This window comes from Sceloporus occidentalis, unplaced genomic scaffold (genome assembly GCF_023333645.1).
Source record: "Sceloporus occidentalis isolate IW3139 unplaced genomic scaffold, rSceOcc1.0.p SCAF_5, whole genome shotgun sequence".
Taxonomy (NCBI): Eukaryota; Metazoa; Chordata; class Lepidosauria; order Squamata; family Phrynosomatidae; genus Sceloporus; species Sceloporus occidentalis.
In genome coordinates, this window is record NW_028316985.1 from 91561817 (window position 1) to 91587163 (window position 25347).

The following is a 25347-nucleotide window of genomic DNA, read 5'->3' on the forward strand; positions in this document are numbered from 1 at the left end:
GCTGCACATTATTAACCAGCAATGTTGATTTTTATTGTGTGCAACCCTGAGATCTTTAGATAGTTAGTCGGATATAAATGTTAAAATTAAAAAAAAATGAACACATTACTGCAGAATAGGGCAATAGCTAACAGTTCAATGGCCTTATAAAGACATTTGAACAATGAATAGAAGAGATAGTTGTTGGAAGCCCCAAATTAAGAAGTATTCCTTTTCATACTAGATGTTGCAGACAAACTGTAGGGGGAAGATCATGGAGGAAAATGCGACTAATGCATATGTACCTTCAGACAGTGATGTACGTGCATTTTAATACTAGGTTTTAAGCCAGAGAATAATATGACAATGGAAAGTGGTCCTCATTTTGCTCTGTTGCAGGATATATCATTTAGCCTGGTACTTCTAACATTGTTTCTAACTACATGACATGACAGAGTAATATTCTGATTTTTTTAAAATTTGTTTTCACATTTAGCAATATTAAAATATTAACTCTGATAAATGTGTATTTGAAACTTAGAGCATGGTATTTTGTTTCAATGGAATATAGGTCCCCCTCTGGAGCTGCCATCTTTCTACATGACTCCTTCTCATCGTCAGGTTGTGTTTGAAGGAGACAGTCTGCCTTTTCAGTGCATGGCTTCATATATTGATCAGGATATGCAGGTTCTGTGGTATCAAGATGGGAAGATAGTTGAAACAGATGAATCCCAGGGTATTTTTGTTGAAAAAAACATGATTCATAACTGCTCACTCATTGCAAGGTAAGGATTTGACAAAGCACTGGGATTTCTCTTAGTCATGTGTGACCCAAGAAAGAAATTTTCTGACACAATCCATAACTATTTAGTGTTTGTTTGAACTGTCTTCTGCAAAAGATAATTCAAACAAAGGAATAATTTTGCCAAACAGCCCTTTGTATATTCATTCCTTTTGCAAAGTCTCTGTTTTCAAGAGATTAGACACTTTCTGGACTAATACAATGTACAGTTATCACAATTTCCTTGTTCATTTGTATTGGACAAATATTTTCTAACATAAATGGAGATAATTAGCAGCCAGAAAATAACTGGAAGAGTAAAAAAAGAAAGCTTACTAGTATTTCACTGGTCCACACTGTCATTATTCCTTGTGATTGTTTGTAAAAATAATAATCTGGAAGATGTTTTCCCTACTGTGTTTGAGAGTAAATTATTGCTTAATTCCTAGTAGGATGACAGACTAATACATTTCTATCATTATGCACATTTCTAATATGTGCATAAACGGAGTAATTTGTCTTTGGAACAGATTTTACCATTTAAAATGGATTTTATGTGACACTGAATGCTATTCTCACCTTTTCTCAGTGCCCTGACCATCTCAAATATTCAGGCTGGATCTACAGGAAACTATGGGTGTCATGTGCATACCCGACGTGGGAATAATTCAAGGACTGTTGACATTGTGGTATTGAACAGCTCAGCGCAGTACTGCCCGCCAGAAAGGGTTGTCAACAATAAAGGCGACTTCAGGTTGGTGATGACAGCTTTGAAGGGGACTAAGTTGGCTGTTCTTATAGACTGATTTTGAACTCAAGCGTTTCCTGATTCTTTTCCCCTTGATGATAATAAAGAATTGGTTATTATAGTTGTCAGTGGTGTTAGAGGAGAAATGTGGAGCCAAAATCTTACTCGGCCTGTTTGCTGACAAAATACTAAAATAGTTCCTTCAAGTGATGATGGTTATAGTGTAAGTAACCAAAGTTCTAAATCTTCCTTAAGTTCTTAAGACAACAATTTAATAGAGTGTCTACAATTCATTGTAGTTGTATTAATGCACAATAAGTATCCATGATTTCATTTGGGAAGGTAACTGAAAATCCAGACTTTGTCTAAATAAATTGGAAATGTTATTAGATAACTAGTATGTGCATTTTTATGACACAATCAGAAAATCATATATATATATATATATATATATATATATAGCAACACTATCTAAATCTAGAAAGAGATTACTTGCTGTGGGACATTGTACACACTTATCTTCTTTTGGTACTTATTTCTTCAACTTTTGTCAGTTTGATCTCTTTTCTGCTGGTCAGTGTAACAACACATTGCCTCAGGAGATGCCAGCTATAACAGATCCTCTCTATAGACGATAACTCCTTTTTTAATGTATATGTATTACATACCTCAAAATGTAGTAATATGATCTCAGCCATGTAAATAATAAAGCCATTGTCTTTTATTGATGCTTGTTCATAATTTACACACACACGTTATGTGGAGATATTTGGACTTGCAATTAGCAGTAAAAACAGGTGGCAAGAGCTTAAATTAACCTGTACTGCTCAGTGTAATAGGATTTTGCTCCTCTAGAATTCATTGGAAGAAAGCATAGTTTCTGGAACCATCTTTTCATCAGAAGGTTCAGTAGAGCTTGGTTTTCTACAAAAGGTTTTTGTCTGTAATATAGAGTAATAGCAAAGAGTTATTTTCCACCATTTAAAGCCATACAGAAATCAGTGTTTGATTTGTATAGGAAATTATTCTGAGCAGATGGCTATAAATGCACCCAGGAACATTTACCTTTATTATTCTTGGTGTGGATGGCTAGAGCTTAGCTGGAAGTATCTGTTTTGTACCTCTTCAAAGCCATTTCATATTGAAGTAGTAGAATTAAAATCCATTTCTTCTCCAAGGAGAATATATATATATATATTTATGCAAAGAGAAAGGTACATGTGCATTGGATGTACTTTGTTCATTTTAATCTGATTGTCCTTTGAAATTCAAAAAGTCTATCTCGCTATTTGCTCAACAATATAATTTTCTACAACTGCCTAATATATTGTGCATCATACACAGAGTCTAGTTATTTCTCACCACAGCAAAATATAAAATAGCAAGCCTTTAAAAAAAAAACCTACTGAAATGTTTTAGTGCATTTTTCTTTCAAGATTTCTCTGAAAATAAGAGACCTAATACTTTAAGTCATCTAGCGCTAGCATCCTGATACCAACAATAGCTCCCCATACTTCCAGGAAACCTTCAAATTGGACATAAAAGCAATAATCTTCTCCTGCTGTCCCACGACCACCACCCCCAGTAGTTGGTATTAAGCATAATGCAGCCTCTGAAAATGGAGGTTCCACTTGTCTTGTCATTATTAAGTAGCCATTGATAGATCTGTTCTCTGAATTTGCATAACCTCATTTTAGAGCCACACTTAGCTCCTTTTGCTGTTAATTGCCATCTAGTCCACTTGTATGGCAGTCCTATGAATGAGAGATCTTAAGTCACCCTGTTAACAACCCTGCTCTGATCTTGCAAATTCAGGACCTTGGCTTCCGTAGAACCTTATTGTATGAGAAAAGAAAGTGAAACAGAACAGGAGAGTAGCAGCTTTCTCCATGTACCTCCACATGCTATCGTAGGTCTTCCAGTCACTTTCCAAGGATAATATTCATAAAAGTGTGTCTTTTGTCACACTGGGAAAAAACGTTCAACAAAAGGCACCCTTTTACGACTGTTTCCCTAAGGAAGAAAATGGAAGTGCCACAGTGGCATGCGGAAAGACACAGAGAAACCTACCACTCTTCCACTCCATTTCTGCTCTTTTCTCATGTGTTAAGGCTCTTAGTTGTTTCTGTGCACCTACAAAACTGTTTTTGACATTTGGAAGGCATATACAACTTGTATTAAGAGAGATAAGTCTGCCTGGGTCAAACTGGTTGGCAGTGGGCAGTGGTTGGCTGCTGGTATCCCATTCAAGTACTAATTAGGGTTGGCCCTACTTAGTTTTCAAGATCAGATGGAATTTGGTGCCTTTTAGGGTATTCCCCAGCTAAAACCTGCATAATGTTTTCTGTGTAACTCTTTTTACAGCCTCCAGTAATTGTGCATTTGTACATTTATTCCAACTATGTACCAAGAGGGCACTTTGATACATACCGTATATACCAGTGATGGTGAACCTATGGCATGCGTGCCAGAGGTGGCACCCAGAGCCCTCTCTGTGGGCACATGTGCCATCACCCCAGCACAGAATTTGCCAGAGTTTGTTACTAGAAAGCCAGAGGGACACGGCACTTTGCAATAAATAAGTGGGTTTGGGTTTGCGGTTTGGGCACTTGGTCTCTAAAAGGTTCACCATCACTGGTGTATACTCAGCTATAAATCAACTTCATGTGTAAGTCGAGGGCAGGTTTTGGGGCTAAAATTATGGATTCTGATATGACCCATGGATAAGCCGAGGGTAAAATTTATGGGCATGTAAATGAAGGATGTAAAGGATGAAGCAAAGGAAAACAATGCCAAAGAACTTATAAAATTCTAACAGTGAGTGGAAGGGGGTAAGTGCTTCCAGGGCAGATTAAACTCTTGCCTTTCACCAGAGGATGATTATTTATATGTGTGTGTGTGTGTATATAAAATTTAAAGAACTATATTTACATTGACCCATGGATAGGTCAACTCAGTTTTTTGGGTCAAATTTTTAACCTAAATTTCTAGACTTATACATGAGTATATACAGTAATTACCAAACTAACAGTTTTGGTTGAAAAATGAAGTGTAGTCTCCACAAGTGTTCTAAAGGGAGTAGGAAAACATCTTGTGACTCTGAAGTCAGTACAGTGGGCCATTATTATCTGCTGGAGTTTGGTTCCAGGACCACCATGGATACCAAAAACCGTGGATGCTCAAGTCTAATTAAATACAATGGCATAGTAAAATGGTGTCCTTATATAAAATGGCAAAGTCAAGATTTGCTTGTTGGAATTTATATTTTTTGGAATATCGTCAATCCATGGATGCTTGAATCCGTGGATAAAAAATCTGTGGATATGCAGGGCCGACTGGACAGTCCTTTGAATGTTTGTTCAAAAAGTAAGATCAATAGGATTTACTCACATATAAATACTTGTAGATAGAATTACAGGCTTAGATTTTTAAAGGCTCCATTTCAGATACCTCAACCTGCTTCTGAGCTTTATTGGTACTTTTTGCTTGGTCTCACTACTACTTTGCTTATTAAAACAAAAAGATGTGAGCAGGAAAATGGAGGTTTGAGGGGGGAATTTAATTAAGTTTCTGTGTTACGGCATTGAGAGAATGAAATAGTTTCTGCAGAGTTCTTAAACTCTTTAACTTAATCCCTTGGATACTGTTTGTCCTGGTTCTGAGAGGAGTCAAAGTGTTTGATGCTTTATTTGACAAGTAGAGTTACCATTCCGACTTGAATTACTGTGCTGACTGATACAACATTTATTAAATTACAGTTAAAGTGAGAGATGAATAGGATACAATCCCTTTTGCACTTCAAAAGCAGCAACCTATTTTCAGAGAACTAGTGCAAACTTCAAGTGATGTGGTTAACAAATTTCCCATGGTTGCAGTTCCAATGTACTGTGTATATTTTATTCAAAAATACTTTTCACTTAAAATCATGTACAGTGGATCTGGCCAAGCAATTTCAAATTCATATGGTGTGTTCAGTATCCTCTGCTCACCTCACTCCTGTAGTTACAAGCAAATATTTCTAATGAACACTGAAGCCTCTCCACCCACCCGCCACCCCCTAAAAACACGGCAACTATATTTCAGGCTTAAAAATCAGTTTGGTATTTCAAACAGTTTAGTTTCATGCTTTTTACTCTGTCATTATGACAATGAAAAATATTGTCTTCAAATTCTATTTTTATTTGGATTGCTGGCTCCTATTGCCCCTGATGGATTTCCATCCAGACTCCCCTTCTGTCTTGAGTTTGGCAACTAGAAGATAAATTAATATGATCCAGGGAACCTCTTTTGGTCCAGAGGCTGTCATTTGCTAACTTCAGTGTTAGCAGACCGGTTGACTCAGGCATAGGTTCTCAGGACAAAAAATTAGTTTGGAATTATAAAGAATGAACAAATTCCTTTGGGAAAAGTAGTATCCTTCTCAAGAATTGGTGTATTTAAACAACAACAATAACATGAAATTGCCAGATTGTCTTAGCAGTACGGTGCTGAAATGAGGATGCTCTAACATTTAACATCACAAGACCACAAAAATTCTTTGAACTACACAAGGTGATTTTTCTGTAGTTCATAGATTACAATATGTCTTATTTTGTTAAATAGTTCTAAATTCTTTTTACTAATATTTTCATGATAGCTGTGTAAATTTGTCTGATTCATTTTATTCTGTTTTAATTGTTTGCCTTTTACTCTTTAGGTGGCCCCGAACTTTGGCAGGCATTACTGCATACCTGCTGTGCACTCGTTACTCAGCTGGCAGTGGAATATATCCTGGCAGCTCTCAGGATGAGAAGAGAGCTTGGCGTAGATGTGATAGGGGAGGATTCTGGGCTGAAGAGGATTATTCTCGTTGCCAATATGCAAATGATGCCACTCGAGTCCTGTATATGTTTAATCAGGTTATTCATGCTTTCCCTATCTCTTTTGTGGAATTGTTTACAAATAAACTCTGGAAGGCTTTTCAGGCAAACTTACTGAAGAACATGTATAAATCATTTACAGATTTTTGAGAGATCCGGATTGCTCTTTATCTGCAGTGGGAAGGGGATACCTAAACAAACTGACTGTACATGTGGTCAAGGAGAGTTTTCTTTGCTTAGAATAAGACACATTCCCTTGGTAACCAAGTTCTTTTTTTCAGAGTTGCCTTAACCTGCACCTATATTGATCATAGCAGTGATGCTTGAGAAAATTTGAGCTTGGTGTTAGAGCAAACGCACAGTTCGGTCCCTCCTCATCACCAGGCAGTATTCCTTAAAAACAATCTGCTGCTCAGAAGGCACTAACATCTGATGTTATTATTACACTACCATGCGACAAATGGGGACACTGCTAATGGAACAGGATCTTGGCCTTTGTCCTTCCTCCTACTTCCATCTGGATTCCTTATTAAAGGACATTAGGTCTAAGAGAACCACATGATAGGGAGACATTATTAAATACAGTCGCCCCTCCAAGTCCATGGGCTTGAAAATCTGTGGAGGGGCGACCACCATTAACCTTAATGGGACGCGTGCCCCGCATGCACATGCACATTCAAGCCTATAGGGCTTGAATATTCACGAGATTTGGAACTTGCGGGGGGGGGGGAGGAACGGATCCCCCGCAAGTTCCAAGGGGCAACTGTACTCCTGAGTTTTTAAAAATTTAAGTTAAGGTTTATTTACACACACACACACACACACACACACACACACACTGCTTATAAAAGATAATGTAATCCAGTGTGCTTTGAAATTAACTAACCTATGCCTTTGTGATTTCATTGTAATCAGAATTGGTAAACACTGACTTCATGTGATTATATCATTTTTACAATTTTCTGTTCTCCATACAGATGCCCTTGAATCTCACTAATGCAGTAGCAACAGCTCGGCAACTGCTAGCTTATACTGTTGAAGCAGCAAACTTTTCTGACAAAATGGATGTTATTTTTGTGGCTGAAATGATAGAAAAATTTGGAAGATTTGCTGAGAAATACAAGGAGGTAATTATTTTTAGTTCTAGAAATCCTTTTTTAAATGTTCTTTCTGAAGCTAAGCTATACTATCAGTTAAATTTCCAACAGTTTTCTTTGAAATCTTCTTACAACTTACTCAGAACAATTAAATCAGAGAACATTCATCAAATAGTATTTAAGGGCAGCTGTTTCTCTGTGGTAAGAAGCTTTACATTTCACTATTGAACTTTGTTTTCCTGTTTAAATGTTTGGAAACCACACAACACTAAACTTCTTTAGTCAAACTGAAAAGAAACTTAGAAATTAAGTTAGAAATCATTGGTATCATTTTTTTAAAAAAATTAGGTTGACAAGCTCTATATTACCACAATTTCACATAAAATGTTTGTAGAATAGTCCAAATCCTCCATTAAGTAGCTGATTTAATATGACCTGAGATAAATGTAGGCCATGCTTTACTGTTTGATTTATTACATTATAAGGATGATGTTGATGATGATGGTGGTGGTGGTGGTGGTGGTGATGATAATGATTATTAATAATTTTATTTTTATCCTGCTTTTCTCCCAAAAAGGGACCCAAGGCAGCTCAAAATATAAAAACACATTAAAACAACATTTTTTTAAAAAAACTTAAAATAGTCTAATTAAAAGACTAAAAAGTTAATTTTTTAAAACATACAAATGTTAAAAATAATCTAAACCACCCCCACCTACCACCTCCAATAAAACCAGGCCTGCCTGAACCTGAAAATCCATTGGTATGGCCTTTGTTCCACTGGCAGTACTCTGAATCCAAACCAGTGTTCTTACATTGGTTTCATTCTCATCATTAACTGCATCACAGTTTTGCATATTTTCCCATCAGTGTATGTTGTTTCTCTAAATCGCTCTGTTGATTGTATTTTTGAAAATGCTGAAGACACTGGGGAGTGGTGATTCTGAGACCAAACATATAGAGCAAAAGTTGGGTTAGGGTATGTATTCAAAAAAATTAGACAAAAATATTGTTCATAAATTACTCTTATATAGTCTATGGGGGGAAAAAATAAGAGGATTTGCAGAACACATGAAGCCAATAATTCCCTCACGATCTTCCATACCCCTATCCCAACAGGGTTTCAAATTTGACTGGGCCATGGCATATAATTCTGAGTTCATTTGTATAGCAATATTAGCAAGGAAATTTTCTTTTTAGATTTTCCCCCACACTCTTAACCTATGTAATAGCAACCCCAAACAAAGCAAGCACACACACCACAATATCTTAAATTCCCAGCTCTGTACAAAGACAGATTTATTCCACGCACTTAATATTATGTCAGGAAGTAATTGTTCTGTGTAAGAGCAAAACATTTTGGTTCAGCTTAAAATGGATAGATTGAATTACAAATGATTAGGAGGAATTTGTTCTCTACCTCAGTAAAATGTATTTTCTAGTCTGTGGTGGAGAACTGTAGCTGAAGATCTGATTATAAACATGAGGACTTCTGCTTATTCCTAAAGAAACAGTAAGACCAGAATCTGTATGCAAATATATTCAAGATAAATAAAATAAAAAAAAACCTGAAACACAACCATTAAAAGTAATAGTGCATGCAGTGCAAAAATAGATGTGAAATATAAATAATAGATCTGAAACAGAAAAGTTGAAATAATGGGATAGTAACAAATCTCAGAGAGATTTTGCTACATTACACACAAGAATTTAAATTCACAACATTCTAACAGGTATGTTCACCACTATATATTGCTCTGAATTTAGTAGTTCTAATGGAATTGTAAAATGGAGAGAGAGGAGCCATGAACTGAATTTTTTGAAGGCATGATGAGTAAAATGAAATTACCAAACATATCTGATAGATATTTGGATAGATGGAAGTAAAAAAAAAAATCATGTGTAAAGCATACTACATAAGCACAGATGTCAACCCTTCTGTTCTCTTTCTCTACTAGCTCGGTGATGTGATGGTTGATATTGCAAGTAATATAATGCTAGCTGATGAACACATCTTGTGGATGGCACAGAGAGAAGCTAAAGCTTGTACTAGAATTGTGCAGTGCTTGCAAAGTATTGCTACATACCGGCTAGCTAATGGAGCTCAAGTTTACTCCACAGTAAGAATATACTCATTTTTTCTCATCAATAAGCAGTACTTTATTTGAACAGCAGCATTTCTTTTCTTCCAAAAACTCCAGTTTTTAATGGAAGATCCTCATCTATGTTACAATGCACAACATTTGGAAATTTGTTCAGAAATTTGATGTCCTATCCAGTCACTTTCACTCTTTCAATTCTTAAAGACATTCTTCTGATATTAATAAAGCATTTGAAAACCAATGGTTATATTTACCAGTGGTTATATTTACAGTTGAACATTTTAAATGTTTTATTTCTACAGTATTCTCCAAATATTGCTGTGGAAGCTTATGTATTAAAGAGTTCTGGCTTCACGGGTATGACCTGCACGGTGTTCCAGAAAGTGGCTGCAGCAGACCGTATAGGAATTCCTGACTATGGGCGAAGGGATTTGGATGGAAGTCTTGATAAGCAACTGGGCTTTAAATGCAATGTTTCAAATACATTGTCAAGCCTGGCACTTAAGGTAGGTGAGTGAGAACGAAACATTTTTTGGGAAAGCATTTTAGCATAAAGGGCTGCTTGATCTGAATTGAGGAAAACATGGCTGTGCTTACTTATTTATTAAAATAAGTATATCTAAGCTAAAGCCAAAGCTCTCAAGGTGCTATACAATAAAATCTAGTTAAACAATTCATATGTTTAAAGATTAAAGTAAAAAATTATGTATGTTCTGAAAACATGGTAAACTAAGTAACAGTTTGAAGCAAATCAAACAGCTTTTAGAGATAGGGGGTCTGTGTTCTCTGGGCATGGATAGCAGAGAAATATTTAATTTCTAGAAAAAGCAGTATTTAATTTTTAAAAAAATGCAGTTTAGTACAATCTTTGTATCCACAATCTGCTCCCATTGTTACCATGGATAAGTGAAATTGCAGTTAACAGCGAATACTGTATTTCCAGCAGAAGTTGACCATAGAGTCACACTGGAGGATCTCCAGATGCCTAGAGAAGAGGCTTCTCTAAGCACCTGGCAATCCTCCAGCATGACTGTATGGTCAGCTTCTGCCAGACATTGACCATAGAGATGCTGGAGGACTTCCAGATGCCTAGGGAGACTTTTTTTGGACATGGGTAAGTGAAACCGTGGTTATCTGTCCTGCATATACAAGGGTTATACTGCATTTAATTTCTAGAAAAGGCATTCAGGGATATGCCCAGAGGCGTTTGTATCATACTTATCCTAAGACCGACTAAAAACACAGTATCTGAAAATTACTGCCTGGTTCTTGGCCACAAAAACTTTTGTGAGGATTCAAGACAATGATATTCTTGTAGTGGAACCTTGTTTTTCTTAGGAACTGAATAGTGTCAAGGAGCCACACGGTAGACTTTGTTTTGATTTTAAGCAGTTGTTTAAGAGTGATATTTAGAGATATCCTAAAATAACATCCTTCTGCCATAGATCTGGATGTGGGGGACACACACACTCTTCCCCGATTCGCTGAAATTCTTTTTTTGGTCAGATTCAGTACAATTTAATTGTCTAGTAGGAACTAACAATTGATTGCCAAACTTTTCACAGTTCGATTAATTTTTTACAGATTGCTAAATGTGTAGGACATGGCTGCATATTCCTTTAACTTTGTTGCCCCCCCCCCCCCAACCTTTTGTTAAAAAATATTCTAGGAACATCTGGCAGAGGTAAGAAGCCTCTTCACATGCTTTGAAGGATTTGCATGTCAAGCGATACTGAGCATTACAATTGGTATATAGTGAACCAACAACGTGAAATATGTGTGTGGGCTACCCCAAGCACACATTGAGGAGAAGGATTCATTCTGTGAGATGGAAGGACAGAATCATAGAATCATAGAGTTTGAAGAGACCATAAGGGCCATCCAGTCCAACCCCCTGCCATGCAGGAAATCGCAATCAAAGCCTACCCGACAGATGGCCATCCAGCCTCTGTGTAAAGACCTCCAAGGAGGGAGATTCCACCACACTCCAAAGGAGTGTGTTCCACTGTCGGACAACTCTTACTGTCAGGAAGTTCCTCCTAATGTTGAGGTGGAATCTCTTTTCATGGAGCTTGCATCCATTGTTCCGGGTCCCGGACTCTGGAGCAGCAGAAAACAAGCTTGCTCCCTCCTCAATATGACATCCCTTCAAATATTTAAACAGGGTTGTCATATCACTTCTTAACCTTCTCTTCTCCAGGCTAAACATACCCACTTCCCTAAGTTGTTCCTCATAGGGCATGGTTTCTAGACCCTTCACCATTTTAGTTGCCCTCCTTTGGACACGCTCCAGGTTCTCCATGTCCTTTTTAAAATGTGGTGCCCAGAACTGGACACAATATTCCAGGTGGGGCCTGACCAGAGCAGAATAGAGTGGCACTATTACTTCCCTTGATCTAGACACTATACTTCTATTGATGCAGCCACTGATCAAAGCAGGAACAAATAGCACCTAGGAACCATTGTCTTTTGGCTGCAATATTAACCTTGTTTGTTTATGTGTTTGCTTGTAGAACACCATTGTGGAAGCCTCCATACAACTCCCACCTGCTCTTTTTTCAAAAAAGCATAAAAGAGAAATAAAGCCCGTAGATGACACTGTCTACAAGCTTCAGCTGATTGCATTCCGCAATGGAAAACTTTTCCCAACAACAGGAAATTCAACTTTAGCTACTGATCAGAAACGCCTCAGTGTGGTCACACCAGTTATCCTCACCAAAATTGGTTTGTTTCTTACAAATTTTGCCTTAACTCAGTGCTGCTTTATTATACATTGCACTCGTGCTATAGGCAGGCTCCCCATATGTGACTTCCACCTTACGCGGAAGCTGCGCGACGGGAGAATGAATGGTGCGCGCGCCACAGGTGCACGTACTCTCCTGCACCAGAAGCACGAGCTCCATTTAATCGAATGGGACTGAAGCTTATGCACCATTCGGGGTCCAGAACAGATCCCCCGCGTAAGCCAAGGGCGCACTGTAATAGCATGCCTTTTTCCTGTGTCTTTACTCTTTAAAAAGTTGTTGCTTTAATTTTACCCTGCATAAAGAAAAAAATCTGTTTCTTTATTTCTTTATAAACAACAAGATGGCTTAAACATACCCCATCAGGACATTCCTATTAACGTGACATTGCGGCGCATTGCACATGGAGCAGATGCTGTTGCAGTACAATGGGACTTCGATTTGCTGAATGGACAAGGAGGATGGAAATCAGATGGGTGTCAGATTCTTTCTTCAGATGAAAATGTTACTACTATACAGTGCTACTCACTCAGTAACTATGCAGTCTTGATGGTATGTGAACTGAGCCTCCTCCAAAAATTTTTTTTCTGTATTGGGTGATTATATGTTATATCCAAAAGTAGAGAGGTTCCTTGATAATTATTTATACTTAATATATACTGGTGCTTTGTTTATATCTAGGTTCAAATCTCTGTCCACTGTAGTTACCTTGACCACATTATCTCAGGTTTTGTAAACTGGGAGTTTCCCACCCATTTCTTCCTTGTGGTTGCCAACAGCTTATATTTAACTATAACATGCATATGTGAACATGCATATATGAATCATGGTAATGCATATTAAATCTGATAAGTTTTTCAGTATAGCGTGATCATGGAATGTTATGTCTTTGGATATTCAATCTCCATGAAATTCAAAATTTATGCTTAATCTTTCTATTAAGAAATTCAGTATGTGATGCCATGGTCTGTGAAGCCCTTATACAGAAAGAGATAAAATAAATGTTTTTTGAACAGTTGACGTTGGTAGGTATTTTTTAAAAAGTTAATCAGCTTAATCCCAGAACTGAACATTTTTCTTCTTTGATTCTTACAATTATATCTAATCCTTCAGTAAAAAGAGAACAGACTATTTGTTTTTATAAAATCTACATTTTGGCTTATAGTTAAAGAAGGAGTCAGTTTCATGTAAAGTCTAACTGTGCCACCTGGAGGAACAAAAATAAACATTATTCTGTCTTCTCTGACAGGAGCTATTCAGATGAATGGATTTAAGCAAGCATATTAATTTTGGGAGAGGTTCGCAGCAGTTCAGTCATTAGTTTTCTAAATCTGGCCATTGCATTTTTCTAAGTGGTTCATACAGCTTTAATAATTCTTCTCTATCTGCATTATGATCCACTCTTCAATAACTATAACTCTTTCTGTTCCTTGGATCCAGACCATTGAAATAAGCACTGGAGAGCAGCAGTTATGTTTTATGGATTCTGAATTGCTAAACTAAAAGTTTGTCTCTTCCCCAGTTCCGTTTTGGAAGGTTATAGTGAAGTGTATAATTCTTAACATCAAGTGAAAATATACATTGGACTGATGGCTTTCTATTGTGCTCTCTTATCTGTCAGGATTTAACTGGACATGTTCAGTCACCTGGCTATCTACACCCAGTTATTTATGTGTCTGCTGTGGTTCTGCTGATGTGCCTTTTGCTGATCAAACTTAGCTATATCTATCACCACAGGTAATGTAATTCCAAACATATATTATGTAATGAAACCAAGTAATACTTAGCCAGATTCACATTTCTGCAATATAAAAGTCAAGTTAAATTAGGCAAAATACTATTCATGGTATAAATAGTGAGACAATTCAGAAGCACTCTTATCAACCACCTTTTGTTCTACAGCTAGCTAATATCCATGACAGTTGAATCTGGTTCAGATCCTTGTCCATCTTTGATATATTTCTGCCTGTAAAGCTGAGGTACATAGTAACACTTTAAGTACAACTTCAATCATTCTAACAGGCATCACTCTTTCTGAACTAGAGTTCACAAGCCATACCTACATGAGCTGTTCACTTGTCTACATCCTCTTTCCAAAGCAATTATGTCATTGTTAATTAAATAGTGTTCACTGGAGTCAAATTTAGGCTCATGAAAACACCTTGGTCGAAGTAGGCTTTCCCACCCTCTCCTCCCCAAACCAGCCCCTCCAGCCCCCTCATAATGTGACACAGATTATTGGAGGACCTTGCTGTACAAAGTGGGCTGTGATGTATGTGGAGAGGGAATCCCCTAAAATAGGCTTAGAGGCACCATCTTAAGCCACTAAATTATTTCTAAAGTAAATAAATGTGGAAATGCTCATATATAACACATCAGATATGTTTTGACCATAACTTGGGATGTCCACAGTGGTCTCATAATGTCATGTTCACTAACTTACATATGAATATAGAAGGCAATCCAACCACATCTCTCATTCAAACCTCCCAGATAAAGTAACTCAAAAGGGTAAGAGTAGTATTATTTGTAAGTGAAATAGAAATTCATTGCCACAAATAACAGAAAAGGGATAATAAGAATTTGAAAACAAATCAGACTTCAAAGAGTCACTCAGTAAAAAAATAAACTCTCCACTTAGAGATGGCAAACTGAACATGTAAAGGTTCTTTTTTATCATTGTCTGCTACATCCACTGTTTATTTTTCCAAGAGTAAACCCATTGAAGTGATCGTGTGTCATGTTGTAACTAATAAGTCCCACTCACAAAGATTTGTTCATAGCATGTTTGATGTTTGTTCTACATGAGTATTTTTATATTTATGTACTTAGATAGCCGTTAAGCTGCTTGTCTTTAATTTTTGTTCCATATATTTGTAGCATGTTTGTAGAATTAACTTATTTGATATTACTTATTCCAAATAGATTACTGGCTTTATTTTGTTTTCTCCTAATATCTGGACTACCAATAGTCTGATACAGTATTAGCATAGCAGGTGCATGAAAAATTGTTCTGCGGAATTGAAACGGAATAACTTACCAATTCAAAAAAGTCTTTGTAATATACAAGGAGTTGCAGATCTTATTTATCCTGTTCCTAGGAATTTATTTTAATGCAGTTGAAACTGTGTTTGGAGAAACCTTGTACTTTTTGTGTGGTAGGTTGAATTGGTTTTGGAAGCTTCAGACATCTCTGAAGCTTCCCAAAAGAATGTTTAATGAGAATGTTTAACAAGCATTCTAGAATAAAAGCTTGCCTAGTAATACTGCTTACAACCCTGACACTAATATTGTGTTGCATCATGAAGTTGGAAAATGTTGACTATGATCTAGGGCATTCTCCTATTCATATGGATTGATAAGACTGAATGGGCTTGGCTGAATTGTATGAAAAGGAGTATGTACCTTACAGTACCTCCAAGACTCCCTGAAATTCAGAGAGATATTGGCAGAACAAGGTTCTCTGAAGACACAAAGATTGAAGTCTTTTGTTGTCTCCCCACGTACATTAGGTTCTCCTCCAATTCCCACCTTTAGAGTCTTTTTGTTTTCTTAACATAAAGTACAATATTTAGCATTGCTATTTGCAACTTTACCCACAAAAGCCCTGCACAGAAAGTCTGATGACATACTTCAGGTTAAAAATCAATGTTTTGTCTTATTTGGCTATGTTTGACTGTGTATGTGAAGATTGAAGTCTTTTGTTGTCTCCCCACGTACATTAGGTTCTCCTCCAATTCCCACCTTTAGAGTCTTTTTGTTTTCTTAACATAAAGTACAATATTTAGCATTGCTATTTGCAACTTTACCCACAAAAGCCCTGCACAGAAAGTCTGATGACATACTTCAGGTTAAAAATCAATGTTTTGTCTTATTTGGCTATGTTTGACTGTGTATGTGAAGATTGAAGTCTTTTGTTGTCTCCCCACGTACATTAGGTTCTCCTCCAATTCCCACCTTTAGAGTCTTTTTGTTTTCTTAACATAAAGTACAATATTTAGCATTGCTATTTGCAACTTTACCCACAAAAGCCCTGCACAGAAAGTCTGATGACATACTTCAGGTTAAAAATCAATGTTTTGTCTTATTTGGCTATGTTTGACTGTGTATGTGAAATACTGTTGTTTTTGTTATTTAACAGTGCCATCAGAATCAGTCTGAAAAGCTGGCACATGCTAGTTAATCTCAGCTTTCATATTTTCCTGACATGTGTGATGTTTGTTGGAGGCATAACCCAGAGCAAGAATGCTAGCATCTGCCAAGCAGTAAGTGAAATATGTGTTTGGAAAACTGCAGGAAAGTAAAATGTAATAAGAGAATTTAGAGGTAGCAGCAATTATTTTGTTGAAACACACAGAATATTTTTCTATGCAGCTTTCAAATAAAATGTCAGTTACATATTATCTTCTAGGAAACTGAAATCAAAATGTACTTTTTTGGAACCCTGTGTTAAGATTATACTTTATTGTTTAAAGATGCGCACCACATAGTTGAGGGATGGCATTATGTAGAGCAGTAAACGTATCTTCCTCCAGAGGATCTTTCCCACATACATTTCTCTGCCAACGAATTCCTAAGCATTACAGAGGATGTGGGAACATGTTCATGGGTACACACCTAGGTCGCAGGCACACAAGAGCATACCTAGCACTTCCTTGTGCTTTTGTGATGCATAGGAAGATTAAATAGTAGCTGAAATATCTTGCCTGCATTATTTGAAATTATAGAGGACCCTCAGGATTCTCTGATATAAATTTTCACTCAGATAACATATGTTGTTGTTAACTGCCCTTGAGTTGACCCCAACTCAGGGTGACCCTGTGGATGAGACATCTCCAAGCTCTCCTGCTCCCCACTGCTGTGTGTAGGTTCTGTAAATTCATACCTGTGACCTCCACCTTTCCTAGCATTATTGTGTTTTCTAATGAGTTATACCTTCTCATGAAATGGCCAAAGTACAACAATCCCAGTTTGATCATCTTGGCTTCCAGGGAGATTTCCACCTTGATCTGTGTTAGGACCCATTTGTTTGTCATTTTGGCTATCCACAATATCCATAGCACTCTTCCCCAGCACTACATTTCAAAATAATTTGTTTGCCTCGTAGCTACTTTTCTTACTATCCAGCTCTTGCATCTGTATGGTGATGGGAAATACTGTGGTTTGGCCAATTCTAACTTCTGTGCTTAGTTGTATATCTTTACTCTTTAGGATCTGTTCTAACCCTTTCTTGTCTGCTCTTCCCATTCCTAATATTCTTCTTATTTATTGGCTGCAATCTCCATTTTGATCAGTATTTCATTCAAGGTATAGGAACTCTTTTGCTATTTTGATCTTCTCATTGTCTAGCGTAGGTCTTCCATGGTCCTTTTTTTGTTTTCTTTTTGTTCAGCATTAAGCCTGCCTTTGCACTTTCTTCTTCCAAGTATGTGATGTTTTCTGCTAGTATTATGGTGTCATCCACATATCTTAGAATGTTGTTGTTTCTTCCTACTATCTTTACTCCTCCTTTTTTCAAATCCAAGCCTGCTCTTATGATATTTTCTGCATACAATTTGAACAAATAGTATGATAGAATGCAGCCTTGCATGGCCCTTTGCCAATTGGGAACCATTCTGTTTCTCCATTTTCTGTTCTTACTGTAGCCTCTTGTCCTAAGTACAGATTTCTCATCAGGACTATCAGATGTAGTGGCACTCCCATGTCCTTAGGAGTCATCCATAGTTTCTCATGATCTGTGCAGTCAAATGTTTTGCTATAGTCTATAAAGCACATGCTGATTTTCTTTTGGAATTCCCTGGTGCATTTCATTAGCCCTCATATGCTTGCAATGTGGTCCTTAGTGCTTCTTCCTTTCCTGAACCCTGCTTGCACCTCTGGTTTTTCTCTCCATCTGTGGTTGGAGTCTATCTTGCAGAATTTTGAGCATAATTGTGCTTGCATGGGAAATTAATGCTATGGTTCTGTAGTTGCCTGCAGTCTTTTCTGTCTCCTCCTTTGTGGATGGGGATGTATATTAAACATTTTTAATCTGTGGACCACCACTTTGTTTTTCATATTTGTTAACATATAGCATATTTTTAAAAAAAGTAGAGCAGGGCCCTCCAGATGTACTTAGACTACAGTCCCATCATCCCTTACTGTTGGCTGTACTGACGACACCTCATGAGAGCTACTGTCCCAACAAAACCTAGAGGGTTATAAATCACCTAGCTCTGGTTTAGAGTATAATCTACAAGGAATATGCCCAGTAGTATTCCAGCTAAGTAGCTTCAGCAATTCTTGTGTATTAATTTGAGCTTGTACTTACCCATACAGACTTTAAAATACCACAGTTTTGTTACTACTTCATCAATCTAAATTAATCATTGAGCCTCCAAAAAGAAATTGCAACCTTGGCAAAACTACCATGCTTAGACGCTTAGGAAGGATTACTGTTTGCCACAGAGGACTGGGAGAGTAGCTATGTATATTGCATGCAAATTTAGTTATTGTGAGATGAAATCACACATTACGAATCCATGTAATGGTAGCATTGATGGGCCTTCTGTGGGTGAAGTGCTGCTTTGTGAGAAGACCGTTAAGAGAAGTGTTTTAACTTTTCCCCATCTGCCATAGCTGTTCACGTGGCGTCAGAAGCAGCAGCACTGCTTTCAGTGTATGCTGAAAGCAGCATATAATGTATCTGCGTATGACACAGGTGCACTGTATACCCATTTCAGTATAGACACTAGGATTTATTCCTTACCAAGTTACTAGTCTTGGCAAGCTGCCCAGTAGTTTGAGAATTAATAATTAAGCCTTTGTAGTTTATCTTAGGAGAGCAGTTATTTAATAGAGGAGATAGCACATCTATGCTTGATGTATGTTGCCATGCATGTGTTAAACATGCTGCATGTGTTAAACATATGATATGCTAAGTAGATATTATATCCCATGTGAATGTTCTACTGACTTGACACCTATTTTGCAGGTTGGCATAATTCTACACTATTCCACACTTGCCTCATTACTGTGGATGGGAGTCACTTCTAGAAATATCTATAAACAAGTTACTAAGAAAATGAAAAGATGTCAAGATCCTGATGAGCCGCCACCACCCCCTAGACCAATGCTTAGGTGAGAAATATTTTCTGCTTTATTTAGTGTATCATTGATGGGATTTCTGCTGCGAGAAATAGAACCCTGTATAGAAAGTGAAATGCTAGGTATAGACTAAGACTAGCATGCTTAGAGCACATCCACACTTGGGAAAGAAGTTGGTTTTGTTGTATTTCATCCATCATTTTTAATTAGCTTCAGTTCCAGCATGAGTATTTCAAGCTGAGTCCCGCTCCTTCATTTTTATGGTTCAGAAGCTAAAGGCAATTTTGAAGATTACTGTGATGACCTTCAGTAAAAACTTTCATGGTGTAAGTAATAAAAGATTGACTGTATAAAAATTACAGGCATAAACAGCAGGAACAATTAAAATAGTATATAAAATTATTTAATACATTGTTCATATGGCATTTACAGAAAATGACCATGTAAAGGATGAAGAGCTACACAGTAATATCAAGTCATAGCACATTAATACTAGTCAAGTAACAAATTCATACATTTAACAGTTTAGTAACATCTTTAGTTTGCAAAGCTGTATATAAAATTTTTGTAAATGTGCATAATTTAGATCTGATCCTATCAAACACCTTGGAAGTATCAGTACCTTCCTAGCAATGCATTAATCCTAGCCTAGATTGAGTTAATAAAGCCATATCATTGGCAAATTGCTAAATTTATATCTTTGACATATCAGAGAAGATAGGATTACACCATAATAAGAAATCCAAGTAACTCTGGAAGCTATAAACTGAACAATAAAGGGATGAGGGCATGCGCATGTCAAACCCTTCTTGTTGGTATCATTTCCTGGACAGATGACTTGAATGCAACATACCAGTGATGATGAATCATGGTCAAGTGCTCTCATTAAATAGAGTTGGGCCTACTATTTGTAAACTCTGCAATTGTCCCATAGTTTGGGGCATGATATGGCATCTGATGCAGCTCTTAAATCAACAAGAACTACAAACAGCTTTCTGTCACCAAGCCATGAATATTTCACAACAAGATACAATAAAGCTATAGGAAGATCTACCATTGATTCATACTTTTTGAATCCCATTTCTTTGTCTGCAATCACATTTAGTTCATTTAAGATTCATAGGGATCTGATATTTCCATTCTTTAATATATGGACACAGTAAATAGCTATTTAAATAAAAACCATAACATTTGCAAACAAAAGCTTACTCAGGGCAACTTACATTACAGTTGGCCTTCCACATTTGCAGATTTGACTTTTGTGAATTTGGTTATTCACAGATTTGATCACTCTAGAAATCTTTAGGTCCTTCAGCGTGACTTTGTCAACTTCTGCCAAAAGGCATGCTGGAGTACCTAGAAATTCCTAGAGAGAACACTTCTCTAAGCATTTGTAGGTCCTCCAGCACAATTTTGTGGTCAACATCTGGCAGATCTTGACCACAAAATTGCTCTGGAGAACTAGAGATTCCTAGAGAGGTGTTCTCTCAAGTTTAAAAAATATATATTTTTATTTGTGGTTTTTTCACTTTCACAGGGATCCCCCTAATTCCAGCCTATGTGGTGGGTCCACTGTACATTATAAAACGCTGAACCTAATACAATGTCTTTGATATTAAAACTACCTGAAGACTAGCACCAGGCACACCTCTTTTTGGTAGTCATTACACAGGAAAGGTACATTAACCAAAATGTCCCTCTTAACAGGCCTAATATCTGGTGGTGAGGAGAAGACAAAGAAGAGGGCCACAGATGATGGCTGGGTTGCTTGGGCAGACTTGGTAGAAGGCTGTTTTTCACTAGAACATTGTGTGTTTCTTAGGCAATCCTAACATGGATACAGAAAGTTTAGCCCAACAAAACTATCACTGTTTTGTAGATTTTGGGTGATATTGTACTTTACAACATAGCCAACACACCTACCCCTGGATATGTTTTCTAACAGTACTTTATCCTAGTAGCCCACACTTTCTGTATCATGTAGAGCCAATGTGCCCATATAAAAATTTCATCAGCCTTTGTGCTTGTTACATGCTATCTACTAACTACTGATATAACCATTCTTTGCCACTACTTTTAAAAGTACCATTCTAAGCTCTGTAGAAGTATATATAAATTAAGATTTGTTATTACATATTTTATGTGCATATAAAGGTGTACATATATATATTTATATAAATACATAGTTTCTATACAGTGGACCCTTGTTATATGCTGGGGTTTGGTTCCAAGATCCCCCGTGTATAACAAAATCCGTGTATGCTCAAGTCCCATTAAATGTAATGACATAGCAAAATGGTGTCCCTTTTAAAAAATGGAAAATCAAGGTTTCATATTTGAAATTTATACTTTTTTGGAACATTTTCAAACCATGTATGCTTGAATCCGTGTATAAAAAATTCGTGTATAAGAAGGGCCGACTGTATGTCTGTGCTTGTGTGAGAGAGTGTGTACATCTGTGGAGGAAGGATACATCTTTCCCCATCCAAGAGAAAGATGGAATTTTACCACCTACATGCTTTATAGTTCAGGGATTGGAAAATTTTCACTCTTGGGCATCCCCTGCTGCTGTTCTAGCTCCCTCCAGACTCTCCGGAGCAGCCTTCCTCTAGCCCACCAAAGCAGTATATTGCTTTCCTGAAAGCTTCCAGGAATGGCATTTCACCCTTTTAAATAGTCTGTACACATATCCATGCAAACACACACACACACTGATCTACCTAACATCAGAATAATACTTGTTTTTCAAAGCTGAAAATGTTTTTGTTTGTTTGTTTGTTTTGATTTTTTTTTATTTCATGTGGCCCCTCAAAGTGTCCGGGACAGAAAACTGGATTAGAAAACTGCTGCAGTTGCCTAATCCCCCATCTTTTCTTTCCCATATAATGGAAACCTACCTATCCTTTTACGCACACACACCAACAAACACAGAGACATTCATAATTGTTCCTATTTTTATCCCTGGTCTTCACATATCTAAGGATTTAAAATGCAGCATGTAAGAATAGTAGGATTCCTGCTATATGTTTATATAATGTGCAGCTAACTGCACTGTGTACATATTAAAAGAAAAACAGAATAATTTCAGAATATATTCCAAAAAGTTATGTTATGAGGAAGGGTAGGATCATTTAAACCCTTTCTGGCTTAAAAAAAATGCTTGTATCAAATTCCTCCCATCACAGTGGCTTCCCCACTAGACCCAAGGGTTCATTTTCCTTAATGTGTGCTATTTAATTGTGTTGATCTGCATTTGTCCACAAGGTGGCAGAAACTGGTCGGCTTTCTTCATAACTCAGCAGTATTTGTAGAATTTGAGAAATTCTGTTCCTCATACAAACCAATATGTAAAAACAAATGAGAAAATCAGTTTGGAATTTTCTCCGCATAAACCCAATTATTAGGGGTGGAAAAGGTGGCATATCTTGGGCACAAGCTCAGAGGGGATTATGCAGCAGGTTGTGAGAAGATATTTGGTTTGAATCCCTGAACAATTGTTGCTGTTCATATAAGGTGTTACTGGACCAGAACTGCAAATAGTCTGATCTAGTATTAGGCAGTTTACTGTATCTCCTGTGAACAGAATGCCACATTCGTGATGCTTCCATTCATTTTCCATATAGTACTGTAGTTCAATTAGGAAACAGAAGAACTGGCACATAAGTTTCCAACTAAGCTGTATTCATGGAATCCTTCCTTTGGATGGTCCTGCACAGAAGCTGGTAAAGCGTGTCTCATTATCTTCTGGGTTGTTTTTCAGGTTCTACTTAATTGGTGGAGGGATCCCTGTCATAGTCTGTGGAATAACAGCTGCTGCAAATATAAGGAATTATGGAAGCAGACCTCAGTCAGCATAGTAAGTTTTGTCTCACTGATGTGTAGTTGAGGGCTATAAGGGCTGAAATACATTGATTTTTAAATAACTTGAATGCTTAATATTTTAAAAAAACTATCATAAAAAATGAATGCCTTTCTCAAGATTTGCTTCTTTTCTTTTACAGTTGTTGGATGGCATGGGAACCAAGCTTAGGAGCTTTTTATGGACCTGCTAGCTTCATTATTTTCGTAAACTGTGTGTATTTTCTCAGCATATTTATACAACTGAAAAGACATCCTGAGCGGAAGTTTGAGCTTAAAGAGCCAACTGAGGAACAGCAGCGTTTAGCATCCAATGAACATGGTACTCTAAACCATCAGGATTCGATTTCTGTATCTCTAGTTTCCACTTCAGCTTTGGAAAATGAACACAGTTTTCATGCTCAACTTTTGGGTGTGAGCCTCACTTTATTTCTGTATGTGACACTGTGGATTTTGGGGGCCTTTGCCGTTTCTTTGCCTTACCCACTGGATTTGGTATTCAGCTGTTTTTTTGCAGCCATATGTTTAAGCCTGAGTGGTTTTCTGTTAACACATCATTGCATTAATAGAGAAGATGTCAGACATGCTTGGATAACAGCTTGCTGCCCTGGAAGGAGCACATACTCGGTACAAGTTAATATTCAGCCCTCGTCCAGTGCAAGTGGGACAAATGGAGAATCTGCCAAGTGCACCAATAGCAGTGCAGAGTCATCTTGCACTAATAAGAGTGCATCAAGCTTAAAAAATTCCTCTCAAGGTTGTAAACTAACCAACATCCAGGCCGCAGCAGTTCAGTGTCCACCAGGCTCCTTAGCACTGAACACTGGTGCTCCACTTGATAACAGTCTTACTGAACACTCGGTGGACAATGACATCAAAATGCATGTGGCCCCTCTTGAGGTACCTTTACGGACAAATGGACACCCAGGTCGCCATCACAAAAACAGGAGTAAAGGACATCGTGCCAGCAGACTGACAGTCTTGCGGGAGTACGCTTATGATGTCCCCACTAGTGTAGAAGGAAGCATCCAAAATGGTTTAACCAAAAGCCGACAAAGTATCAGTGAAGGCCATTCAAGGAGTCGAAGAGCATATCTGGCTTATAGGGAACGGCAGTATACCCAGTCCCAACATGACAGCAGTGATGCTTGTAGTACTGTTCAAAAAGGACACTGGAATACTGAAAAGTCAGTGCCAAAAAACCTCAAAAAGGATGTGCTGAGGAAACCAATTGTGGAGGACCTGGAAGGGCAGCAGAAGTCCTATGGCTTAAATTTAGCTGTCCAGAATGGGCCATTGAAAAACACTTCCCAGGATGGGACGTTACTGAGTGCTGACAGCACAGGCAATATCAGGACTGGGTTATGGAAACATGAAACTACTGTGTAGTGTTACTGGACACCCTTAAAAGAGATGTAAAGGAACATTCTTTTAATGCTATGAATATTTCCCCGGTTTCCACATAGGTACTTGGAATTGGATTGGGAGCGGGTTGGACGATGGGAAATCTGACATGTGAATATATTTTATACTTTTTAAAGTATTTCTGTGCCATTTTTACAAAGACCTGTGCTGTTCTGTGAATCTTCCATGATCAGTGTCCGGTTTTAAATGCAAGATGGACACTATTTTTTTTACATGTAATATTTCCTTTATTGGGATATGTCCAACACATTTCACTTTTATATTTAAATATGTAAAATAAATAATTTTCTCTAAAAAAGCAAAACCCAATCTTATGTATGATACTGATTCAGACTGTGAAAAAGAAATGAAATTAATAGCATTTTAATACTTCAGTCATTTTTTTTTTTTCTGCTTAAGGCGAAGTTCTATTTACATGGTCAGAAAATACCCTACTGATATTAATGGAACTTCTGAGTAGGCATGTGTAGAATTGCATTGCTAGAATGGACAATTTTACAGGGCCAAAAAAGGCTAAGTACACACTGTCCAAACCGTACGTTCCAGTCAACCAGAAACCCTGGTGGCACAGTGGTTAAATGCAGCCACAAGGTTGTGAGTTTGATCCCAGAGGACTCCAGTTGACTCAGCCTTCCATCCTTTCATAGGTTGGTAAAATGAATACCCAG

General features: G+C 37.4%; 1 protein-coding gene across 1 annotated transcript in view; it reads left to right on the forward strand.

Moving 5' to 3' along the window:
• The window catches only part of ADGRA3 (adhesion G protein-coupled receptor A3), a 54256-nt gene extending 29288 nt beyond the window's left edge, over positions 1-24968 (forward strand). The window contains exons 7-19 of the mRNA XM_089524725.1: positions 551-764; positions 1350-1514; positions 6205-6406; positions 7345-7494; positions 9423-9584; positions 9869-10072; positions 12080-12290; positions 12654-12862; positions 13932-14047; positions 16452-16575; positions 19284-19429; positions 23157-23252; positions 23398-24968. Of these exons, the coding sequence (XP_089380851.1) occupies positions 551-764; positions 1350-1514; positions 6205-6406; positions 7345-7494; positions 9423-9584; positions 9869-10072; positions 12080-12290; positions 12654-12862; positions 13932-14047; positions 16452-16575; positions 19284-19429; positions 23157-23252; positions 23398-24643 (3245 nt within the window). The 3' untranslated portion in view covers positions 24644-24968. The remainder of the gene's footprint in view (positions 1-550; positions 765-1349; positions 1515-6204; positions 6407-7344; positions 7495-9422; positions 9585-9868; positions 10073-12079; positions 12291-12653; positions 12863-13931; positions 14048-16451; positions 16576-19283; positions 19430-23156; positions 23253-23397) is intronic.
• The last annotated feature ends 379 nt before the right edge of the window (positions 24969-25347 follow it).